This window comes from Anser cygnoides, chromosome 18 (genome assembly GCF_040182565.1).
Source record: "Anser cygnoides isolate HZ-2024a breed goose chromosome 18, Taihu_goose_T2T_genome, whole genome shotgun sequence".
Lineage (NCBI taxonomy): Eukaryota > Metazoa > Chordata > Aves > Anseriformes > Anatidae > Anser > Anser cygnoides.
The window spans coordinates 11,164,035-11,176,935 of NC_089890.1; the positions used below are offsets into that span (position 1 = coordinate 11,164,035).

The window sequence follows — 12,901 nt, forward strand, 5'->3', positions numbered from 1 at the left end:
AGTGCAAAATTTGGGCTGTGCGAGATACCAGGGAAGTATTTTATGGCCTGTCCTTACTGTCTGTGAATCATTTGGCAATTCTGTGTGGGAGGTAGCGGAGAAGCACAGGCTATTTATTGAACGTGGAGTTCGGGGCTTTTTTCAGAGGAAGAAACGCTTGCCCTTCTCCGCTGATTGTCAAGGCTGTTAGCCTGTGATGTTTCGTCTTTTTGAGCAGAATTTGTGTGCGCTTCCCTTGTATAGACGGGCTGAAATTGAAATGCTCCCGTTTTATAGGTTATCTCCGTAGCCATATGTGTTGGACACTGTTAGTGTTTATTTTGAAGCTGTCTTAAATTCTCGTGCGAGGACTGGTAGGAAAGTACGGAGGTGTTGGCGTGATACACCCCAACTCCAGACCATGGGATTACACCACGCTTCAAGAACATCAGATGGGTTTGCCTACACTTGAATTTCTCAAGATAATTAATAGCTAATTAAATTGAGTTCAGCTAAATACTTGTGCATGTTGGTCTGTGTACTGTACAAACAAGGTGCAGGGAAACAAAGGCTTGCGAAGCATCCAGACGAGCATGTGCAAATGTCAGCTAACTTGAATTAATGGGCAATTGGTTACCTTGAGATGGAACCTCCCTGCTTGTCATGATAAATGTAATTAATGGCGCGGTGTTATGTGGGGAGGTCGCTCTGGATGGGCTAACGTTCCCTTCTGGCCTTAATATCTAGATAACTGAAATTTCACGTTTCCTCTTCCGTTCTCATTCTTGCATGTGTACTTGGGGACTCCTGCCTGGCAGAGACTGGAATGCGTGGTGTCAGCCTCTTTACGTTTACAGTAATGTAAAACATCAGTTTTTATAAATCTCATTTCTGCACGCCCCGTCCCTCCCTCCTTTGGGCTGATAGCAAAAGATGACGGTTGAGGCGAGTCAGTAGAGCATGAACTTCGTGGAGGGGTTTCTGTCTCTGCTTTCCCAGCTCTCCCCCTCCCCCAGCCCCTGCTAATAAAATCCTTGAATACCAGGCCTTTTCTTCCGTTGTAGCATCTAGTTATTTTCTTTACTTTTAGCAAACTCATCTGTGTCTGATCCTGTTGTTCTTACTGTCAAATGCAGTCATATTGGAGTGAAAGGGAGCAATTGAGCACCTTCTGCAGCTCTGGGAGTCTGTGAAAGCAGTGCGCAGGATTGGCTCCTTTGTGCTGAAGGAATAAAATTTTCCCCTCTGCAGAAACTTTTGCATCATTTGCATTCCAATGGAAGCAGCAAATTGGGCCTTTGGTGTGGAGCAGACCTTTTTATCGCAATCAGCAGAAAAGCCGGCCTTTTTCCTACTCAGTCAGTTGATAAGAAGCCAGGAACTCGGTGTTTTGGGAAGGGTGAAGGGAGAGGTACTCCCATTATTTCCCAAAACAACCTGGACAGATTTACAAGTGCTTTGTGCTCGGCTTCAGCTCGAGTCGATGAGAAACGTATAGGTATCAACGTCGCCTTTGAAACAATCCGATAGCGCTCTGCTGCCACAGGAGCTAGCCTCCAATTCCGCCTAGGCTGGCCCCGTAGCTCCTGTCTCTTAGGCTTATTGGGAGCTTTGTACTTCTACATCATGCTTCTGGGACACCGAGGCACACGAGGGTGCAAATCTGAGGACCGCCTGCTGGCAGCGAAAGTCCTGCTGGTGCACGGCGTTCCCTGGCAGTCGGTTCTGGGGTGGGAATACCAGCCCGGCTGTCGTCCAGAGCCCCGTGCTCGGGGGTGCGGCACCTGCAGGAATCCCCCCGCCTCTCCCAGGCTACCAACGCTGCTGTGCTGGTGGGAATACAGAGCCAGCTCCAAAAGTACCGCTGACAGACTTCAGAATTATGATACAGTGGAGCTCTGGTGTAATTCTTTGTTGAAGAAGTTAGAGGCCTAAAATGTTAAGGCTTATTGTTATTCTGAGTTGATAATCTCTGCCTTGCTTTAATAATTTTTCCTCATGCCTGGATAGCCTGCGAGTTGCACAATAATCACTCACACAGCTTTGTAATCAATGCCCAAAGTAATAGGATTCCGCTGGCCAACGGCAATTAATAAATTTGTGTCTTTTTTAAAACACTAGCAAGTCGGGCCTGAAATACGACTGACTGGCTTTCCTCATTTGCATATTTATTGCAGTGGAAAAATTCTTGCCGAATGATTGATGTTGAGCCTGCCTCTTGAATTCCAAACAGCACATTATTATGAAATGAAAAATGCCGGCCATACAGTTGATTAAAGTTGAAGACAGTGGAATCGGTGTTTTTTAAGATTGTGGGAGAATTAAAGGCATATTTTAATAGATGTTGACAAGAAGTGAACTAACAAAAGCAAAGCAAAGGATTTGCTTGAAAAGATTTAATCAAACGTGTTTCTTGGGGGATTAATTGCTGGGGATGACTAGTGCAAGTGGCTGGCTTGTGGATTTGAATGAGAAGTATTGTTCTCAGGCCAGCGTATCGAGTGCCGTTCTGACCTGTAGTTTAACTCCTGTCCCCCGGTCGTCGGAAAGCAGGGAGAGTTCCCCCTCTTCATCTGAGCGTCGGGATAAACGCGTGTGCCCGCTAACGATACTTTGCATTACGTGCAGCTATTAAAATAAAGCAGGTTGGCTTCGCCTCCTCGTTTACGTTCGCGTAGCGTGGCAGCGTGCCGGCACCGCGTGTGCTGGGTGGCGGGGACGCGGTCACCTCCGGCGGGGGAACTCCGTGGTACCGCGCGGCTCGGCTCTGCTCTGCACGCCTTGGTCCAGCTGCGAGACGTGGCCCAGCCTTCCATTTGGGTCCTTCATACAGCCTGAGGAGGTGCGTGGAAAATTCAAAGCTCACGTGCCGACAGTATTCCTGTGATGCCAGATCCTCAGGTTTAATTGAGGGGAAAAAGTAGTTAATTTCCAGCTTTGGTGCGGGCTCTGAATTTCAGCGGCGTCCTGTGCGGGCGGTGCTTGGCGCTGGTCTGGGGGGGTATTGGCACAGCGGGGGCCCCAGCACCCCGTACTGGTGCACAGAAACAGGAGGCCCAGTGAGCAGTGCCCGGTTCTTCCAGTGCCTGGTTCTTCGGCTCGGCTGTGGTGTCATCACCAAAGGTGGTGTTTCCCACCCTTCCCTTTGGGCTGGGGAGGGTAAACCTCAAAAAAAAAAGCAATGTTTCTCTGGCTCAGGGCTCTCTTTTACCCGTGAGCTTCCAAATGCCGTTTGTTCCCAGCTGCCTTTCCCAGCACTTCTCCTCCTGCACTCAGTGGGATGAAACCCTGGGAGTTTTGCCCCAATTTTCAGGATTCCGTCCCTGGCTGCCGCACTCTGCGCCTCCGGATGGATGCACGCGGCCGGGCAGGGAGGAGCTTGCCTGGTGGAGCACTTTTGGGAATCCCACTGGTGGGCTCTCTGCGAATACCTTTGAAAATGTGCCCTTGAGGCACCTGCTTTTTTCCAGTGACTCGAAGTGCCTCTGCGTGAGGCCGCTCCCCGCTGCTCCCCGCCAGCTGCTGCTCTCCGCAGCTGCTTGGCAAGATGAAATGAGACCCCATTTTTAGAGGTCAGGGAAAAGAGCGCCGGTATTTTTCTGCACGGGAAGCTGCCTTGCTGCAGAAGGGCCGGATTTACAGCGACGGGAGGGTCCGGGGGCCGTCACGGTCACAAGTCCCCGGCGCTGGGGTTTCGGCGGCAGCGCGGGTGCCCTCCGTGTGCGGAGGGAAGGCGCGTGGTGGGGCCGGATCCCTGCAGCCAGCCCCATACCAGGGGGGTGCCAGCGGCAGAGCAGGTTTGTCTGTAACCCCTGGCATTGACAAAATTGATTTTTGTGGTTTGAGAGCAGTAGGACAGATTTCATCTCTGGTGGGTCTCCTGACACTTTGATACATGGCAGTGCTGTCCCTGGATGGAGCTAAATACTCCAGGGCTACTTTGTGACGGGGTGAGGGGATGTATAAAATGAGAACGTATGAGGGAGTATTAACAGAAAGGCACGCTGTGATTTACTGATACCGGCTCCCAGCTTTTGTGCGGGATTGATATGCTGTCTGCTGGGTCGGGAACAACTTTTTCACTCCTCTGCACAAAATGAAGGGGCTCCCGTGGACTCTTCAAAGTGACTCCTACAAGTGAGCGTCTTGCCACAGCCTCCCTGGAAGTTACGGCCAAGCCTTGCGTGCTGCGTTCTGGTAGCAGCCTGCAGGGGGATCCGCTCAGCGCCCCTCCTCCTTGCCCAAAGGGCAGTTTTAGGAAAGGTTTCGTGGAAGGAGGGGGGCACATTGTCCTGGGGCCAGGTGGCCTCTCTGTGCGTGGAATAGGAACTGGCTGGGGGATCTTAGTTTCTCACACCGAACGCCATAAAGGGATCCAGCTGCTTTTGCTCTGAGGGAAGTGCCGAGCCACCTGTCCTCAGGAACACAGACGGACGTGCCGCAGCAACTCCTGGAAAGGGAGGTGGTTTGAGGTTTGTCCTGCTGACGGTTTCCGGACCCTCCTAAGGATGGATGGTAAAGGCGTGAGGTGTGCCGAGGTGCTGTGGGCTTTGTTCTGCGAGCGGAGCAGGAGGCAGCAGCCTGGTGGTTCTCAGACACGAGGACTGCTGGGTGCCTGCCTTAACGCACCGGTGTGCTCGACAGCTCCATGTTTGTGACTTTTCTGTTTAATTGTCTGTTTCAGATGAGGAGCAGCATTAAAAAAAAATTATGTGCTGGGGGGAGGAGGAGAGCAGGAGGGTTAGTGCCTGGCTTTCCTTCAAAATGACAGCGTGCAGCTATGAAACAGTTCGCTTTTACGCTGCCTTCGTTCACAAGTGGATTCGGTCTTTTCCCCAGCGCAGGCGGTGTAAAAGCAGATGAGGGCATTAGAGGGAAGAGACGGCGAGGAGACTGGGAAGCAAAGAGTCCCTTCAGGAATTAGCTGCGAAATGGGTAGGGCTGGGCTGGAGGGGAGGAAGGCAGGGAGGGCGACACTTGGCTTCTGATGTTGGGTTTCCAGCACACTTAAGCACCCAACAGTAACAGCGAGAATGCCATCCGGTAGCGCTGTTAAATACCCAAGAATTGAAAGCAGGAAATTACCCAGCTGTAAGAGGCTCATGATGAAGCCACTGCCTGCAATAATTAGCCCCCCCACCTGGTTAGACACATGGCCGTTGTCTTCCCCGCCCTCTCCATCCCCTTCACTCCAAATAAAATTGCTTCCCGTCCCCACTTGTGTTTGGGTCCGTATCTCAGAGCCTGGGGGAGCCTGAGCCTGTCTTTATTCCTTGCCTGCTTGCCGTGGCCCTGATACACCCCAGAAGAGCTGGAGTGCTACTCCACTTGTAATTGACAGGATCAAAGCCGCCTGGGGTGCATTAGCACTGCTGCTGGAGGGTAGGCAGCGGGTAGAAAATAAACAGTTTGGGAAGCTCTGGGGACGTTTAGCTGTGTCGCAGGCAGTCGGAAGGATTTTTGCTGCTGTAAGCTGTGCAGTCAGGGTGGGGTGGGGGGCACTTCTCTCTGCAAATGATGCTGTAGCTCAGACACGTACAACAAATGCAGTTTTAAGGGCTTTTGTCTGTCTCGTAGAATTGTTTTGATGCTAGCACACGGCTGTTTTACAAGTACAGCGAACCTAATCTGTTAATGGGTTACAGAGAAGAGCTGTTGGAACGTATCTGTGAGGAACCGTGGGCCGGGGGAGGCTGAGTCCAGCTGCTGATCTGCAACAAAAATCTGAGAGCGTCTTCTCCTTGACAGTCCTCTTACAGAGGCCAGGCAGTGATTTATCTGAGGATGGTGACAACTAGGCAATATCACAGTGGTAACATAAGAGAGATTGAGACCTCCGAATGTCTGCGCTGATTTCTTCTTGCACCGTCTACGTGTGGCTGGTGAAGATTTGCTGTTCGTTCTACTCCAGACAAGGCCCTGTGCTGTCACCAGCGGTCCTGTGTCCCCGTGGGGCCTGTCTGGGTGCCTGGGGAGGGAAGCCAAGCCTGTGCGAGCACATCCTGCGAGAAAACAGAGCCCGAAGTGCTGTGGGCTGCAGTCCTCCAAGTGGTGCATTCCTCCCCCTTTCAGTGGTGCCTCTCTGTAAAAAAAAAAAAGGTACAAAAAAGTACAAAAAAGGCAATTCACCCACGTCAGGTAAATAGAAATCAATCTGTGAGGTTGGGTTTAGGTTTTTGGATAGAAGCGTGCTCAGTGTTTTTACCTTTAGGAGCTGACCCTGTGACCGGTGGGTGGCAATGTACAGAGAGTTGGCGCAGGCCTGGACAAGCACTTGTTTTATAGCAGCGTTCTGCAGGGAGGCTTGTTGGTTGCCACAAAAGAGCTGTTTTTGCAGAACAGATGCTGCAGCGGTGTGCAGTTAGCCCTTCCCTACAGTCAGCTCGCTGCGTGTCCGCGGAGAACATGAGGTCGTTGAACAGAGATGGTTTGCTCTGCGTCCACACAGATACAGGAAAATTGCCGGCTATGAGAGCCTTCGGGTAGGCAGCATCAGAACTACCGTCAGGATTTGTGGCCTGCATTTCTGCTTTTCTGATCAGAATCCTCTCATTAAACTTGCCAGGCCATTGTTTAAGTTTGCCTCGTGGATCAGATCTTGCTACATTTAATTTTACTTACAATCTAATTTTTATACCTCCTGCGTGGTGAGCACAGCGGCACAGAAACCAGCAATAGTCACAGCCCTGCAGGAGTTCATTTTTTCTTCTTGCTCTCCCTCCTTCTGCTCCCTATAGCACGCACGTTATGTACAAGAAAGAAAAGGGAGAGGTCAAGCCTAGATGGGATGTGTGTGTATACATTTTCCCTTGTGCTGTGTCATAATATTTGACTGGAGCTGGCATCTATCACAAAACACAGGACAGAAACGAGTTAGTCAGCAAAAAGGTTGTTGTCGTGTGTGTGTCGTGAAGCCCTTCTGCACACATTACTGTGTTTCTTCAGTGTGTTAATCCTGTAGGCTCTGCAGGCTGCGTGTTTGTCAATGAAACATTAGATCAGTGTACTCCCGCTGTGCAGCCAGGCAGAAGTTTAGAAGGCAGTCCTCCCTCCCTCCCTTCCTCCCTCCCTTTTCAGAAAAGAAGTGCTCTTTCCTAGTGTGGTATTGTTTGACATTAACAGTTATAAATCAGCTTGAAGTTAAACTCACAACTCTAACTGCTTAGAGAAAAACATGCAATTGGACGCGCAATAGCCGTGGCAGAAATTCAGGTTTGAGCTGAAGAAGCTAGGTCTTCACCAAAAGCACGGGTCTGTGGAAAATCCTCACGTGTGTCTCTTGTTCTGCAGGCTGTAAAGCTGTGGAGGCGTTGCTGAGGGTACTAGTGGACCTCCAGGATGAGCTGCTTTATCAGTACCCAGGCACGAGGCACCTGGTGGATGGAAGACAATCAAAACCTGAGAGGTGAATACAAAACAAGACAAGACCTTTCTGAATCATTTGCTGTCCAACTAAGCAGGAAAATGCACACCTTTCTTGACTTCTCACAGCTTTCTCTGCTGTTCTCTCCACTGATGTTGTATCTGGGTGACAGACATGCTGGACAAACGACCATTTACATTCCCTAGCCTGTTTTGTTATCTCTGACAGTGGAGAAGGGGCTACGCCGTGTCTCTTCCCCATAAGTATCACCAAGGAGTGGAATGAGTGTGAGTTGTAGTGGAGGGGCTGTTAAGAATTCAGACGTTGCTTTACACATGGTGTTTATTTTGTGTGTTTTCTTCTAGCGATGATGAAATTCCCAGTAGTAGTGATGAAGAGCAAGTGGTGGAAGCTCAGGAGAAGAGGAGGCGCCCCCCCAAGCGAAAGCTGGCGATGGAGGACTACCCGGACTTCCTCGCCAAGCGGTATGCTGACTTCAGGACGTATCGGAACAGCATCCTGCAGAAGTGGCACGAGAAGACCAAGTTGGCATCTGGCAAAATGGGCAAGGCAAGTCTCCGTGTGTGCTGACGTGCTTGCCATTAGCAGAGGTTTGTGGCGCAGCAGTTAATTTGGAAGTCTTCTCTTATGGATATTCCAAGCTAGGCCAAGTGTTACAGCAGTAAGAATTAAATACACAGGTACATACTTTTCTCCAACCTTAGTGGAGTTTGGAACAAATCTTAGCCTTCAGATTTCAAAGATTTGTTTTGAGGGGATGGGCAGGAAATTTTTTTCTCAGGGGCAAATGGTTTCCCAAAGTTTTTTTACTGTCCTTTCATGTAGTATTGGTTTTCTCCCATCTCAGCTTCGCTGGTCTCTAGCAGCAAGAAAGCTCTTTGAAAATGCCGTGTTGCTGATCAGCAAGCTGCTGGTGTTTTACCACAGAACTAGTAGGGGTTTCTATGGCCCACCTCCTCCACAAAGCGTATACTTTAATACAATGGGTAATCATTTCACCCTAATATCCCAGGTCTCCTAGCGTCTGCAAGTTAATATGAATCATTGAGAAGTTCATCTGAACCAGAACGACAAAAGCATTTTATTAGGCCAGGCCTCGGATTGCCTCAGGTTGGGAAGGGAAGGAGAGAGAGAAACAAATAAAAAAATCCTAGCAAAAATCCTGCAACAAAGCCCAAACCCCCTCCTCTTGGAATGCTCTCTGCTTATCCACTGACATGGAAAGATAGAGGAACACTGCTGCCTTGAGGAAAAGCTTTCTGCATTATCTGACACTAGTTAATGTTGTTGCAGGGTTTCGGTGCCTTTGAGCGTTCAATCTTGACTCAGATTGATCATATTATGATGGATAAAGAGAGATTACTACGGCGGACACAGACCAAGCGATCAGTGTATAAAGTGCTGGGAAAGAAGGAACAGGAATCTCATCCGGTCCCTGAATCTTTGCCTGAAAATTCGGTAAGGGTATTTTGTTTATGTAACTCATCCTGTGGAAGCAGTGAAACTCTGCAAAACAATTAGCTCGAGCCTTTAGCAGGTAATATTCTTGTTTGGGAGAGATTTATGGGGGACCTATCTGAGTGTTGATTCGTGTAATGTAATGGCTAACAAAAAGATGTAGACATTTCAATTCCATTTTTATGGCGTTTGCATTATCTCCTGTGCCAGTTCCTGACAGGGGAAAACAATGTTTGGTCTGTGATTGTGCTGTAGGAACTGATGGTCACTAAATCAGCTTCTTGAGGCAGCAACTGCAAAACTTTGTTTTTACTCTGGAGTTTAGAGTCTTTAACCCAGAAAATCATACTGCATGTAACCTATGGAGTATGGGAGTGGTATGTCTGTTATTAATTTAGTATTTAAGAATGAATAAATACTCGATTCTGAGAGATCATGTAGAATTACTGCACTTGCAAGATATATTTTTGCCATTACATTAAAAATATCTGTAGTATTTTGCCAGAAAGACTTTGTATAGTCCTATTTATTTCCCAGTAAAGGTATCATAAATCTATTTTGACATTGGCAGCGTTTCTGCCTTGCCTTTAAATGTATTCCTAGTCCATAAAAGCTTGTTATGATGGGAGCTTTTCTCCATTTTTTTGGATCTTCAAGTGTTTACAAGCTGCTACACATGAACTCATCAGAGATGGGGACAGAAACATGCACGTGCGAGCCTTCAGTATTTCCTTTGTGCTTCTAGGAAGTCCTTCCTCAGACTGATTCCAACAGGCACCTGAAGGACATAGATGAGGAAATATTTGATGATGATGACTTCTACCACCAGGTAAGTGACCATAAATCTGTGTTGGTGTTATGGCTCCACTTTTTAACATTTACCAAACTAATGCAGTCAGTTCTGTGGTCTGCATTTCTCTGATCAGTGAAGCTCAGTCGTCTGTCGTAACATCTGAAGTCTCTGGAGATTCCTCCAAGGATTTCACTCTCCACTTTCAACGTAGGGCTGTGTGAGCAAGCAAATTTGTGTTGTGGATGTAAACTTAGAGCCATTACTGGAACTGCTGTGCTCAAGTGAGTCAGGGCTGCAGGATAAGGCCCGTGTCTGTAGTTCTCACTGGTGAGCATTGCTACACAAGGAAAAAAAATCACTGAATTCTCCAAAGGTGACCGTTTTTCTGTGGGTAGAGTCCAGTTATGAAAAATGATTCGAGTAGATTCTCAAAAGCACCTCAGTTACTCTCATCTCGACCTAAATCATCTCATCTACCTACAGGATGAAAAAAACTGCAGGGCTTCTGTAGCACTTTTCTTGGAGTTGTGCCAGGTTGGACTGGGGCCAGCTATTCTTTTTATTTGCAGAGTTCTTAGAAATGAGCAATCTGCACCAAGCGTGTGGAGGCTGAAGCTTAGGGAAACCTTGTGTTTGTAATTTATTTAATAAATGACAGTGCCAGCTTTATAAAATACTGAAATTGCCATATGCTGAGGAGTATGATTCACTGTAAGTCGTACCTCAGTGCATGAAAAACTAGCTTTGCTCTCATGATCTAAGGAACATTTTAACTTCAGGACTAAACAAATACAATTATATCCTTAGAAAGGCAGAAATTTCTGATCTGAATAGTTATTAAAGTGGCGAGCAAAGTGTTTAGGTGGTGGAAAAGAGCTGTTGCCATGTGGCTGTGCTCTGATAACTGATCTAACCAGGAACATGCAAATACTTTCAAAATTTGGGTTTTCGTGTTCAGAGCCAGGACTAAAGAAGAACAAAATGACACGTTAAGTTGGTGGTTCTTGACTGTGTTTTATGGGTAGGAAATGCAAGGAAATTCAATGCAGCCTTTTTTTCCCCTCCAAGAAAGTTTTCAGCACTCTTCCAACTACTACTGTGGTTGAAATGTGAGAACATTTTGCAGTAGATCTCAACTAGTGTAGAATGAGGGCAATTCTAAAAACCTGTTGAGCGTTTCATGTTTGCGAGGGACCTACTCAGGGCAGGCTGCCTCAGGGCCCGGAAGGTATTCCACGCTAGCTGTTCTCCACATCTGTGCACTTCTTGTGAAACACCTCTGCCAGTATCGCAGTGAATTGAGCAGCGTTTCAGAGGTGAGCGAAGGTGTTGGCTTCATCTGCGTAGGCTTTAAAATGGAGACCGGAGAGTGTGTGGTGTTGGCAGCAGGGGCTGAAGAGACCAAATCTGTTACGCAGAGGGATAACACTGACCTAGAACGTGGGGGCCAAGTGGACCTGAAGCCCAGCTTTGACGTTCGAGTGGACCGTAAGAACACAGAACTAATTAAGGAAGTATAATAAAACAGTGAAGTGGTCAAGGAGAAATAGCTGTGATTGGCAGTCTTCGGACCTGTGCTTATTGGCCATGAAATGTTAAATTTTTTAAAGAAAAATAGCAATAGATGAATGGTCCATCTTCCTTTTTAATAACTTTAACTTCGATAAATCCTCACTTCAGAATTATGACTAGTCACAGCTTAGCTTTTCCCCTCACTGGTTAATTGGGGTGCTGGGGTTAATCTAAATTAAAACTTAAACTAATAGAGGTCATTGAGGGAAGAGAATCACCTGAGTAAAACAAATGGCTCTGCCAGGCACAACTGTGTCTTGGCCATTTCCCAAGAGGGAAGTGGCAGCAAATTGGAGTTGTTTCAGCATTCGGGAGAGGTGAAGGATGGGTGACACTGGCTTAATGTGCGGCACCTCCGGAAACATTCCAGATTGCATTCCTTGCTGTACCAACTGCTGCCTCCCGCGCGCGCTGAATAGGAGCAGGACCAGCCAACAACATCTGGCAGCACAGCAAGGAATGGGTGCAACTTTCGAAACCCCATAGACTCTAAATATGGTGCTTAGCCTGGTGGAGGCTTTAATCACTTACTACACTTTGGCAGCGGGCTACGACAGCTTATCCTAGCCTCGTACATCACGCACAGACATCTGCTGAGCTGCGAGGCAGCTACACATTCATTTTCCTTTCTTGCCTTTTTTTTTTTTTTTCCTTCCCCGTCCCTCCCTCCCTTCCACCCTTCTCCTCTCCTCCCGTCCCCAATATGCTTCTTGGGAGAGATGATCTGTAAAGATTACTGCTTCATTGTGTGCAAGCAATTGTGGGGATGCCAGCCCCTTGACAGACACCGCGCAGCACCTGTTCCACTGACCTGGTTAATTTCTTCTGTTGAGTGGGATTTGGCAGAGATTGGAGCTGAAGCCAATTCAGTGATAAGGCTAAAGAAAATGGCTGTATGTTTTCTGTCACCTCCCAATTAAATTGGTTTCATAAAGTGCTTTCCTTTATTTGTCAGGGTGGTAAGCTGAAGCTGAACATTGCATTCAGAGAGGGTAGAGTGCATTACAATGGAGCGCTGACAATACGGAGAATGTGTTTTCTTTCACATGGGTCATAACTATGCAGTGCTTTTGTGTGTGCGGGTGTGTGTGTGCGTGCATGTGTGTACACGTATAAATAAAATGTAGAAGGGGAACTCGTTCTTCAGGAGCAATCAGCAGCAATGGCTCTGATTGCTGGAGCTAAGGTGCTCAGAAACTTTGCATATCCTTATTGCAAAGACTATGTACATTTCAGTGGGTGCTTTTTTCTTTGTATTTGCATTTAGGTACGGACTTGCTTAGCATTGCTTTAATTTTTCTGAAAAACACTTTATAATCGTTAATTTTGATTACTATTTATTATTGAATAGTATGATCTATTAAAGGTAAAAATTTGGATAAAGGGCACGAGACACCAACTTTCGGTATATTTCAGTGTGAAATTAAGTAATTAAAAATGAACGAGATCTGATAAATGTGCACACGTTAATTAAAGTAGCTCTACTGTTGTGTTAGAGATGATAATCCAGAGCTCTGTAATCAGAGGGAAGCCAGAATTTTCTTGACTAGGTCTGGTGCTTGCTGGAATTCACCACGTGGGGCTGGTGGAATTTTACAGTGGTTCTGGATTTAACTCTATTCTATTTTACAGTGGTTCTGGATTTAACTCCGTTCTCACGGCTCATCCCACTTCATCTTTCCTCACATTCCTCAGTTGTTTTAGAAGCAGTTACA

At 47.4% G+C, this 12,901-nt stretch overlaps 1 protein-coding gene across 2 annotated transcripts in view; it reads left to right on the plus strand.

Annotated features, from left to right (window-relative positions):
• Positions 1-12,901, plus strand: part of AATF (apoptosis antagonizing transcription factor) — a 52,562-nt gene that overhangs the window by 11,364 nt on the left and 28,297 nt on the right. For both annotated transcript variants that reach the window (XM_066979541.1, XM_066979542.1), the window contains exons 5-8: positions 7,270-7,384; positions 7,708-7,912; positions 8,657-8,821; positions 9,567-9,650. In XM_066979541.1, coding sequence (XP_066835642.1) covers positions 7,270-7,384; positions 7,708-7,912; positions 8,657-8,821; positions 9,567-9,650 — 569 coding nt within the window. The remainder of the gene's footprint in view (positions 1-7,269; positions 7,385-7,707; positions 7,913-8,656; positions 8,822-9,566; positions 9,651-12,901) is intronic.